We start from the raw sequence: 12,615 nt of genomic DNA, 5'->3' as shown, positions 1-12,615 counted from the left end.
GAACCACTGCAAAAGCTTACCAGGTAGCCCAGAAGGTTATCAAAGTTGGGTATTAAAAAGTACTGAGAGGGCCAGAAAAGCTGGAATAATTGTACTTGTCCCAATCTACCTTCCAGCATAAAACATCCACCGAAATTATCAAAGCAATCACTGCACCTGGACAAAATTCTGTTTAAATTGACCCAAGTAATCTTTAAGGGATTGTAATAATCAAGTGTGACAAAACTTAGTTTGTTGCTTAGTGTAGGCCCTGAAGTGAACTTTTAGAAAGCAAATGGCTCTGAGATACCTTAACAACAGTAATATCCCAATGCTTATAGATAGTAACCAAGTATTTTTTCTAGTTGTACCAGTATACTTGATCTACACATTGTAAAAAGCCGTAGTATGTTCATGAATAAATTACTGCTGTTTGGTTTTGCACAATATGTTAACAAGAATCAATAGATTGTGATAGAATATAACTTAAGTAAATGTAATGTTAAGATAATTTTGGATAGAGGAGGTGACTTTGAGCAATTACCATTGCATTATCAGACAATGAGGTTTAAGAATGCAGGAGTGTCTAGCAATTGATTTCTGGAGAAATGCAATAACCACATGTTTTATTATAGCCAAATTAAATATATACATATACATTAAAACTATTGAAGACTAAAATAATCTGTTCCTTAAATTTGTGAGCTTTTTTAACTATTGTTCATTTGCTGATATTAACAAATATGTAATATGTTCCTTGGGTGAAATATTCAGCTGAAAAACAAAAATAGGAGTGGAAGAATATGTGACAAAGTGGCAATTCTTTTGACAGGCTGTTTAGATGGGCAGTGCAATGTAGCAAGGTCCTTCAGCCATTCATGGTCCACAGAAGCCTTGAATGGAAGTTCTGGAAATCTCCATGCATTACCAAATTATAGCTCATAATTTGAAAAAGGGAAATTAAATTTATGGCTAGAGACCAATCCTATTAGCTATGTTACTTTACATTAAGAGGAAATGAAAAAAAATCCTATCCACATCTATTATTTTTTGGAGGGTAGCAGCAAGCATGCCATTCAAAACATATATGTGGTTTTTCCCACCCCAAAATCTTCTGCATCCCTTCTAGACATAGACATAGCAGTTAGAAACTGGTTTGATTTGCTCCATGATTCATTCAAAGCCTAGCACGTGCAAGATATTAGGGCACAAGAAAACAGCCTTGAAATTGCAAAATGCTAAATGGGCCATCAAAAATACACACATATGAATTTTGTGAGATATTGCAAGGTTTCTTTGCTTATAGGTTAGGAAATTTATCTTCAATTCAAAGTTAAGCTCACACAATAAATTATAAGCCATAATTATCAGATGTTGTGGCTTGTTTTATGTACTGTGCTAAGCCAAGATTAAATGTAATTGCTTAGTATGATTTGTGAATCTTGTTGACTAATTTTTTAAAAAATAGTTTTATCTAACTTGATGTCCTTCAAATGGAAATTATGAGCAATCTAGTTCAACATATTTTGAGGTTTGAGAAGACTTGTTACAATGAGGCACCCAGAATTGTTTAAGATGATATACACATCTTTTAAATAAATAAAACAACATCATTATCTATATGGGATATATTTTTTGTTGTCCACCAGTGTTCTCTCTCTGCAAAGCAAAGAGGGCCACAATATGATTTAGCTTCTCAGGTGTTATCTAGTAAACAATGATGTGGTTTTTCTCTTTGCATGATCTTTTTTCAGAGCATGGCAAGAAGGAATCTCCTTGAAAGAGCTGCAGCGTAGAGGAGTTTGCTTACTGAAACTTGAACTACATTGTCAAAAAACTGGGCTATATGGCCATCTGCTTGTAACTTTACAGCCTCAAAAACATGGCTTAGATACGGAGTTACCTTCCAATAATTTTGGGCCTGGTAAGTAAGTTGATTTTGAAAGAAAGTTTATTGTAAAATGGTAGGTGTAGCTTTAGATATTGGAAGGATAGACCTTCATGATGTGAATCTGTAATGATTTCAGAGTCTTTGAATTACAGCTGCTACATCAAACAATGAGAAAACTAGACTTCTTTTTTTATTCACACATGGAGTTATTAGCAGCGTAAATTTTGCATTCTTTTAAAAATATAACTGCCCAAGAAAAAGTTTATTACAAATATAATGTATCCGATGGACAGAGGTAAGGACTTTTCAGTATTCAAGTCAGTTTTGACAATTTACAGTAGAAGAATAAGCAATAATCCCCCCCCCAAATAACTACATTTATATAATTAAAATTTGGAGAAGGGAAGCTTGCCATCTTTTATCTTGATTGTAATCGTTCTTTGATTGTTGTGAACCGTGCAGAACTGTTGTGTATTGTATGGTAAAGAAGTTTAATAAAGTCTTACTGTTACAAAAGGTAAAGTAAACGAAAATACATTTCCCTGGGAATGGGGGAGCAGGAGAAAGGAACTCAAAATAACCATGCCATGATTCTGTATGGTAGAAAAGAGGAAAAGAGCCACTTCTGTTTGGCTTTCAAGATTCTGCTATTTTATCCTACAAAAATTGACTCCTTGCTGTGTTTTCTTCCTGATCTGGTCTATTTGGGAGTGTTGACAAACCTGATTGTTTCAGATTGAACTTGTCAGATTGTTCCCTTTTGTCATGATGACTTTTGTGAGTACAGTGACAGAGCATCTTGAAGATTCTCTCAAGATAGTCGATGACAGTAGTAAAGTTTCTGATTTCATTTAATCTGAAATACACTCAGAAAATAAATGTGCTATGGGCTTTACCTTCTAACCCAGGTTTTTTATTTTTTATGGGCTCACTATTTCATTGTGAAACAATGTATAATAGTAGAGGCTCATGCCTAGAATCTGATTTTCACATATTTGTAAAGTAATTTTGTTATAGTTCTGCATCCACTCGCTTAAGAAAAAGGCTTATAAATTCAGTAAGATTAACTTCTGAGTAAATATTTGAATCATATCCTTTCTCAGATTTGTTCTAAAAAAGAGCCTTTATCTTCCTTCCTACTTGGCTGGTCTCACATCATGTTAAGGCATGGTTTGTATTAATTGCACAGTTCAAACATAATGTTAATAAAATTTTAAGCCATAAATCATGGTTTACCAACCACAGTGGCTAAGTTCAGAAGCCAAAAACCAAACATTATAAGGTTTATTACAGTTTATGAACCAAATGACTGTAGCCTAAAAAGTGCCATTCTCCGAGAGCTTTATTAAACATCTTTCCATTATGTTGCAGTCACTGAGAATGCTACTTAGTATGTGCACAGTACTGCATTAATAGACACACACACACATGCATACACACCCTTTAGTTGCCTACTGGCCAGTCCTGTAAAACAATGGATTCTAGGCATATTTTTCAATTTGGATCGGTATTGAATCTCAAAGGTATTTTTATTTATTAAAAAAGAGATTTTAAGAACCTCCTGACATTCTTTTCCCTTGCCATAGATAGTTGGACTAATTGTATAATTAATTGTATGCTTGAATTGACACTTTACCATTGATACATTCTGTACTGTGTAATAATCAAGGAAGATCTTTTTTTCTTTTTAAAAATGCCATTTAGAAATAGGACGTGTGCAGAATTAGAGAAAGATGTTCTTTGAAAAGAGCTTCAGGGATTTTGAAAAGCACATCAGCTCAAGACAGGCTCTTTCTGAGGCGCAAGTTTTCTAAACTGAAACTATATGTTAAAACACATACTGTGTTAGATTCAGAGTTGCTAGGGGATGGACCTCCAACCTTGGATTCTATAATGCACAATTGCATTTTTCTTGTTGTGAATAAATCAAATACATGTGGAGGGTAATGTTGTGTGAACTTGCACAGGGCATTTCTTATGGCTTAAAGGAGAATAGATTCATTGAATCACGACAGCTTACATTAAAATTGTTATGATGAAAGATGCCCCACAGCTTATAGTTAAAACAATTGAGCTAATCAGTTTTGTTGGCAGTTCAATTACTTTCCAGAATAGAATGAATTCTCACTGGTAAACAGAGTGGATACAGGTGTTGGTTTTTTTTTAACCTAAATGGGAATGGCATGTAAGAATGTGTATGTTTCTTACATTTATTATATTTACATAGAGGTATAATGTCTGTATCAGTGTTTCAAATTATTTATGTATATGCCAAGAATGGCTTCTAGCATCATTCCAGGGCTTTCTGGAAGGCTTTCCTTTTTCTGACCTATGCTAGTTAGAAAGCTTAAAGTAACTGATTCTGAACTGCCCCCTAAATCTGTTAACTAGGACACCTGATTTCAATGCTGGGGCTTTCAATGCTCCTTCTGCTTTTACTTTTTTGAATTTAAAAAATGGGGATTGCATCTTCTTTTAAGCTTTGTTTAGTCAAAGAGTTCTCTTGTGTATTCAAGTTTTGACCATGGATAAAGGGCTCCCAATGGCAAAATGTGTGGATTTTGCCATTGCATTGGAGCTCTCCAGAGCTCTCTGCTGGAATTTTAGTGCCTACTGGGAACTAGAGTGAGAAAACTTGGAAAGGGTTAAAATGAATTTAAGGTGTCCTAGTTAATTTTAGTTGATTCTCCTCAGATGGGTAGCAATATCACTTGGTATGACTGCCTCCTTTGTGACTTGTGATGTTTAGTAAATTATTATTGTTTTACATATAGTTTATTTCAGTAACCAACCAAGAGGGTTTTTTTCCTTATGAAAGCCTGGATTCTCTTGATGCATAAATGATGAATACATCGGACCTGACCTACTTTCAGTCTCATCAGTACAAACTACAGTCTGCATGAGGGCTTTTGAAAAATCTTATCTGTTATGTTATTTTTGAGTACATTGGAACATTGTGAAAGGTAGCAAAAGGATGGGTAGGCAAATTTAGAGTATGATATTTGCCCATTTTTTCTGTACAATTCAATCATTTTTAAATCTTATCACATTTTGATTGACACTGCACCAGTTTAGCATCAAAATGTTGTACTCTTACACATTATTATAATTTCCACATGTCCTGTGAGTGGACAAAAGACTTTAGTATCCTTTATAAAACAAATGCTTCATAGACTCTCTGGATCAAATGAAGGTTCACTATGCTATTTCTACAACATATAAACTTTTAATATTATATATTAACCTACCTCTCCCTTAGACATGAAAGTCAGCTGGATGACTTTGGGCCAATTACTTTCTCTCAGCCTGACCAATCTCACACTTATTATGTGGAAAATAGGATGTAGAAGCAATAGAGATGAGTGCTGTCTTGAGTTGCTCCCAAATAAATGGGTTAAAGTTAAATACATTTTTGTAATAGATGTTTGTTTGTATAACTTTCTATAATGTTTTAGTACCCGAGGTTTGGTTTTGTTGCTTGATTAAGGGTTAAGACAGAATTAAAATGCCAAGAGTAAGGTATGTTATCTCATTTCAATTTTAGGATTACCAGTGTATGGTCTAACCTACAAATTGCCACATTTCAGCTTGTTGAATATGACTTAGAATTTAGAAGTCAATAACTAATCAATTTCTGAGTAAGATAATCTGTTTCAGTAATATGTACATCCATTTGATTGGGGGTTCATAATTCCCATATATTAAGTAATTTTTGAGCTTGCACAATTTTTGGAAGCCTTTTATACAATTAATTTCGTCTTTACATTTTTGTGTATCCATTTTCCCTAAATTATGCCTGCGGTTATAATTTCTTCCTTAATCAAGTTCTCTATACCAAATCGGAAAAAAGGAAAAATAAGGATTTTTTGAAGAATAGAAGTACTCAAAAAGGAAATAATTTGAATGTTTTAAATAATTTGAAAGGAACCATTCAATCCTGGTGATATCTTGGAATAACATCACTATTTCCTTCTCAGTTTATTTCTTGTACCTCATATTTCTTTCAGATAAGTTTGTCTTTTATGGGTGCAGTGAGAAATGTTGACACAATGTCTCTCACAGTCTTTGTATCTTCATGAAGCAAACACTCCATTTGCATAGTCAATATTCTTATTCATAGGTTTTAGATCAGGAAACAATTCATTAAGTTTTCTCACCAAGTAATCAATTATATCAACATTGTCAGCAGTTTCTCTAAAATCTCTGACTCTTAGATAATTTATTTGCAGTAATCTGATCTTGTAAATTCACCAAATTTATCTTATTATTTGAATTTTTTTTTTGAACCTTTTCTATCTTAGATGTATTCCATATGCTAAAATCGTATGATTGGCTACCTATTTAAACTTTATTAGACATTTGCTTTGACATTTCCTTAAATTTTGTATTAATTTATTATGCCTGTTAAATTTTCTCTTATTAACATTATAGTCTTCTCCCATTTCAGTTTTAGGTATTGCTTGAATTGTCTGATCAATGATTGAATGAGAATCAATGTATTGTTTACCACAAAGACTTACCTTAGATGTTTCACCTCTCTTTGTCTTTATTGTTGATTTATTTCTGTTTTTTGCTGGAGGAATGATGAGCTTCATATATTTGTGGTTTCTTCAGATAGGTTGTAATTCCTTTGCTTTTCTGTCTTCTAATTTTATTCTTTGTCATCATTTATCTCCTGCAGGTGACATAGTGGGACTTTATGAAGCAGCTGGACAAAATAATCAGATCTGCACAGGAATTGTCACTCGAACAGCCTCCAATTCAATTACTATAGCAGTTGATGAGCCTCAAAGTAACCTTGTGAGCTTAGATCAGGAGAATTTGTACCGTCTGTTGAAACTTGCCAATGATGTTACATACAACAGACTCAAAAGGTAAACTAACAAAGAATGTTTATGGAACTTTTATATCTTAAATAAAGAATAACAAAATATTTAATAACCAGAATGCTTGAAAAAAAATAAGGAAACTAGTTATGTGAGGTATAGCTGGGAGATACCTGTCCATTTGCTCCATTGTACTGAGATTTTGGATGATAGCCTCATCTTCCTAGGTTCTGGAACTCAAAGATGCATGAATATTTCTGTATTTTTTTTGTTCACTGGTTTATTGGCTGCTTCATTTTTGTCATGCACTTTGTAGTGTATACATTGGTAACATATGTTCATACTCTGAGCCTTTCACTTGTGAAAACAATGAAACAAGTAGGCTCCAGATGGCATGTGCCCGTTGGGTTAAGTTGGCATGTGGTTGGAAGTTTTTTAGCCCTGAATGAAGAAGTAGGGTGGAAGAGAAGCTAATTTAACTTTACAAGACTGATAATACTATGTTCCTGGGAAGTTTTAGTATGGTTTTGAGACTATGATATGTCATTTCAAGCTGATCACACAGAATTTGTAATTATTTAAGATATTATTTTGGGGGTGTTTCCTAAGCTCTCAAAGAGTCATCTTTAAGATTCAGTTCCTTTTATTTTCTTCTCTTTGGAAGGGCTTTAAGTACACTTAATCACTATGGGTCTGGTCCAGCATCTGATCTTATTGATGTGCTGTTGTGTTCTTCTGAACCTAGTGCTGCCAGTGATACAAGTAAGAACTTTTTCTTTTCTTTTTTTCTTTAATGAATGGTGAAAAATATATGGAAATGAAGAATAAATTATTCAGAATGTGTGATTTAATCCACAACTGGTATCCCTAAAAAGCCTTCCCCTCTTGCCCTCTGTGATGCCTTTGGAAGAAAAGATACAAATGAACCTCATTTTCTTTGTTCAATGCCATTTTGTACTGACCTGACAAATATAAATATTTATTTCATAGAGAGTAAGCATTTATATCTGAGCAAGTATTGTTCTGTATTGTCTTTGTAGATCTTTACAGCACAAGTACAAGTGTGAATTGGTTTTCAAAATGATAGTTGTTGATTAGACTCTCACATCCTGCTAAGGCATAACACATTAATGCGGGGTGATTGTTGAGACTTAGACAGCAGGAGATAAGGCATATCTTGATAATTCTCTCTCTAGTTTTCCACCTTTAGTAAACATTCTAGCAAGGAAAAGAAATTTGTCCATTTGTTTTGTTTTTCACCATTTAGATGTAACTTGTAATTGTTTCCTGCATTTTCCTAGTTGAACATAATTGCCTCAGGTTTTGCTCCTGTTTAGTGTTGTATTATTCCTGAAACAAGTCATTTATTTTCATCTGTGCCTTAATCTCAGTATATACAGTACACTGCTTTTATTGCATTCAGGAAGGAAATCTTCAACCCCATGTTCACGAAAAGCATTCCATAATTCAAGTTTATTTATAATCTACTTTCTTTAAATCAAGTATCTAAACTTGCTTTTTCACATTTGTATATTTCTCAATTAATTCAGAAGAACAGAAATTTGATCTGTTCGTGTATGCCCCTCCGCCTCTAGTATAAAATCAAACCACATTTTCCAATTTTGGTTACTATCACCTCTCATACTCATAATCCAAATCCCAGATTTTGTCCATCCAGCACTCATGCTACGTACTCTCCATTTGTCTTTATAGATCCTGTGCAGATAATGTTCAACTTTTCATAAACTGACTTTTTATTTTTCTGTTTCCATTTATCAAGAACCCAAGTATACCAGTAGACACAATTCCTACCATTAGTAAGCATAGTAACATTGAAATATAGAGAGAGATTTTCCCTTTACATTGAATGAAACAATGTTCTCAAATTAAATGTCCTCAAAAATTATAGATGGCTATATAAGTTATTTTAAATAAATGAGCAAGCCTGTCTATGAGGAAAAGGTCATAGTCATATAATGCCTCCTTTCTAGTATATAATAATGGCAGACAATGGTTTGTTTAGTGTTGTATGAACCTGATCACTAAACTCTGTTAAGTTATAAAACATGGTTTAAATTGTGTGAGTCAAAATACTGTAGCATATACATCAGTACAAGTTAAAATGAAGCCTTAGCTGCTGTATGTATGTGTGTGTGTGTGTGTGTGTGTGTGTATCTTATCTATGTAATTTAAAGGTAAATTATATAAAGGGCAACCAATAGAAATAAAGGACAATTGATATGTCAGAAAAAACACATATAATAACTTGGTTTATTCTATTCTGAATAGAAGAGAGAGAATACTTTTTAGAAACTCACCTACATTTAAAAATAAATATCCAGAAAGCTCACATAGAGAAACCTAGAATTTGGGAATAATATATAAAGACAGTTGGTAACCACCAGAGGTCAGCATTTTTCTATGAGCAGTACAGCCATAACAGTGCTATTGTCACTTTTCCCAAAATGTGCTGCTTCTGCAGGAAAAAAAAAAACAGACTTAGGCATCCCTGTAAACCGAGAAAAATTCTGATAATTTTTGTGTTGCTTGTCTCTATTCTTGTCAGATTTCTTCTGTGTTTTAAATAGTTCCAGTTGGATTTTGGGAATCGTTCTATCCTGATGTATTAAAGAAAAGGTTAAAATGTGATGCTTTGATTGTGTTAACTGGGACATAGAGAGTATGCTGTTGTACTCCTGCTTTAGCCTTGCCATTAGGTCACCATAGTAGTAGAGATGCTGGACTGAGCAGCCTTTTGGTCCTGTACAGCAGTTCCTACATTCTTGGAAGGGATGAATCATAAAAGAAATAGCAAATTTTGCTGTTGGAAACTGCCTAAATAAATATGTTTATATGTTACTTTCTTCAGCATTATGTTTTTGCTAGCTGTGTGCAGGTGCACTTGGTGTCACTCAGAAGTAACTGAATTTCAGCCCCATAGCAAAAAAACAAGTCCATTTTCTTAAATATTAGTAGCATTTAAATAATAAAATCCAAAAATAGGTGCACAGAAAATGCCCAAACCAACTTGCCACAAATCATGACATACTTTGAGGTTGACAGTAAATACCGCCTCTTTTTCTGTTTTCCCTAACACTTGTAGTCTTTCCTTGAGAGAACATAAACATGACAGTTTATAAATTGCTTGTACCTTTAGTGAATTGTGAAAAATAAGTCTAAATACTGGGGCAAAATCATTGCTGTGAATGAATGTGGAATTTATTTCATGAATTAATCTTTCAGGTAACTTAGCTTAAGTGGTAAAAAGCTTCTGTCTTTTTACTAAAACTATATCATATCTCTCATGTGCATCATAGATGCACTGTCCTGTTCTTGAATCTGTTCTGCAGAAAAATGCCAAATGCATTATAATTTTCTCTAGTGATTATTTATGCACCTTGGCAAATAGGCACCTTATCAGCTTGCCTGACATGCTTTCCCTCATTCTGCATTTGTCAGCTGATAAATGAATCTGATCTTGTGAATAACTTAGAATGCATTATCAAATGCCAAGTGGAGCCAAAAGCTTCTTTAGCATTCATGATGTATAGCAGGGGTCCCCAACCGCTGGTCCGCGGACCGGCACCGTCCGCGGAACAAGCCTTACCGGGCCGCTGGTTGCTGGCGCCGCCATCTTTTTTGTAAAAAGCAGTTTTCGTCAAAAGATGATGAGTGGCGCTATGCTCGATGAGCTTTTCGGGTAGAAAGCCATTTCTACCCGAAAAGCTCACCGGAAGCGCTGGCGCCGCTTATTTGACGAAAATCACTCCGTGACGTCACTGGAAGTGATTTTTCGTCAAAAGATGGCGGCGCCAGCTGACGCCGAACCGGGCGCTGGCGCTTCAGCTGACGCCGGGAACCGGGCCGCGCGTCGAAAAGGTTGGGGATCCCTGATGTATAGGACTTTTGGCTTTTGAAGTGTAGCTTAGTCATGACTAACAAACCAGAGCTCATTCATGCTGTCACAAGATCTGGAATCTTTCATTTGTACTCTTTTGCTAAGGGCTGCAATATTGCCTTATTCATCAGCAAGAAGTGGAACATAAGTATGGTAAATGGAAAATGCACTAAAATGTTTCTTTAAAAACAAGAAAAGTCCCTATAGCTCATGTTAAAATAATTGAAGGTTTAAGATGTTCAAGTGTTCCCAACAATTTTTAAAGGTTGACTTTACATGTGGAAAGAGGATTTACTTAAACATTCTTATTTTTAGGCATTAAATATTTATTTTATTTTGCACGTGACATTTTTAATGATAAAAACATTATAAAACAGCAAAAAAGGTTAAAATGCCATGTTGCTTGGATCAGAAATCCCCAACCTTTCCGGTTCTGTGAACTGGCAGTGGGGGGAAAGGGATAGTTTTGTGCTCTTGCCCGCCACTTGTGCAGCCCAGTTCCCAATGGGCCTCAAACAGGTATGGGTCCATAGACGGGAGGTTGAGGACCCCTGGCTTGGATAATCTAAAAAAATAGTTAGAAATGTAGGATGATAAAAAATAGTTAGAAATGTAGGTTGATGATAACTTTCTAACATATTCTTTACCAATCATTACAAAACTTGCTGTTACCATGATTTTACAAACATCTATAATTTGCTTTTTGTGTTTTAAACAAACTTGCTATTTGCATTATTTGAATAAAATCTGCCTGAGAAACAGTTTTATGGTAAAACTGTAATGCTGGCACCTCTGTACTTCTTGCAGAAGAGCCATTCCAATCGGGCAGCTTAGCAGCAGCAAATTTGAAGAAAGAATTCTTTTCTCGCCGCTCAGAATGCAAAACCTTTTGGCACCCTGATCCCGCAAAGTGACATTGCTGCCCCTTTTGATATGCCAACTCCTATAGCTAGAGTGAAATTAAATTGTCCATTTAGTGTCTTTTGCCGGTCTGAAATTAAAAATGCCTGTTCCAATAGCATTTGCCAAACTAACGATGACAACAACTCCTACTTACCAACTGCTCCCCTATACAGTATATAAAATTGCTATTTATATTTTAGTTGCTTTCTTCTGGATTTGGGTGAATAAATGTTCTTCTGCTTCTTCCTGCAATACTGGCATAAAACACGCTAAAAGCCTCCTCGTCTTTGTAATTGAAAAGTTGGTGGGATGAGGAGGCGGAGTTGGACAGTAATAATAATGGTATAATAATGACATTGGCATAATATCAATTCCTGAGATCCACCCAAGGAAAAAAGAACATATAACATTTTTACTGAAGTGAGGGTCTTCTGAAAGTTCCCTTTTCCCCATTCCAGTTGGGGCTGCATACTAGAGGCAGAAGTGAAATATTGCACAGGATGTTAATTGACAGTTCCCCTCCCTCCTCTACAACTATCATCAAGAAAAAAAAGGGTGGTCGTGAATTAAGAAATAAAGGTACAGTATAGACATTTATGTAGTTATTTTAAAGGTTGCACAGAGCACTCAAAACATGAGGTTTCAGGAAAACAAGACAGAAGCTGATATACCTGTTAGCTCCACCTGCATCCTTCCAGCAGCCACCATTGTCTGCAGGCCATTTCAAGGTAGTACTTCTTGCTCTTCTCACTTCACTGTCTAATGCTTCACTGCTAATTATTAGCAATTGTTCTATGAAACTCTGCTGCTCATCCAATTATACATTAGTGTTCAAAGCTATAATTAGGGTTTTGGCTCAGCATATTGTTTAAAATGTTTGTACTTTTAGGAAAGAAAGGTGTCTGCTTTTTCAAGGAATTTCCTAGTAAGAATGTATTCTGTATGGTGAAACAGTTAAAGGCAATGGGCTGTTAAAGCACATTAATCTTCTGTTATTCTTTCAAAGACTGAAAATATTTGCAGTAAAACAGAAACTTTCCTGAGAGATGCCAGGCCTCAGTGGGGGCTTAGAATTGCTCTTAGTAATTATCAGGATGCTTCCTTTGCTGAGAATCTGG

At 34.9% G+C, this 12,615-nt stretch overlaps 1 protein-coding gene across 1 annotated transcript in view; it reads left to right on the top strand.

Moving 5' to 3' along the window:
• The window catches only part of IGHMBP2 (immunoglobulin mu DNA binding protein 2), a 65,545-nt gene that overhangs the window by 1,102 nt on the left and 51,828 nt on the right, over positions 1-12,615 (top strand). Inside the window, exons 2-4 of the mRNA XM_087950708.1 lie at positions 1,734-1,903; positions 6,552-6,744; positions 7,361-7,458. Coding sequence (XP_087806834.1) covers positions 1,734-1,903; positions 6,552-6,744; positions 7,361-7,458 — 461 coding nt within the window. The remainder of the gene's footprint in view (positions 1-1,733; positions 1,904-6,551; positions 6,745-7,360; positions 7,459-12,615) is intronic.

Source organism: Notechis scutatus, chromosome 1, assembly GCF_049901735.1.
Source record: "Notechis scutatus isolate UNSWTSFEM ecotype Mainland chromosome 1, rNotScu1.2, whole genome shotgun sequence".
Taxonomy (NCBI): Eukaryota; Metazoa; Chordata; class Lepidosauria; order Squamata; family Elapidae; genus Notechis; species Notechis scutatus.
This window is presented reverse-complemented; position numbering and strand designations above follow the sequence as displayed.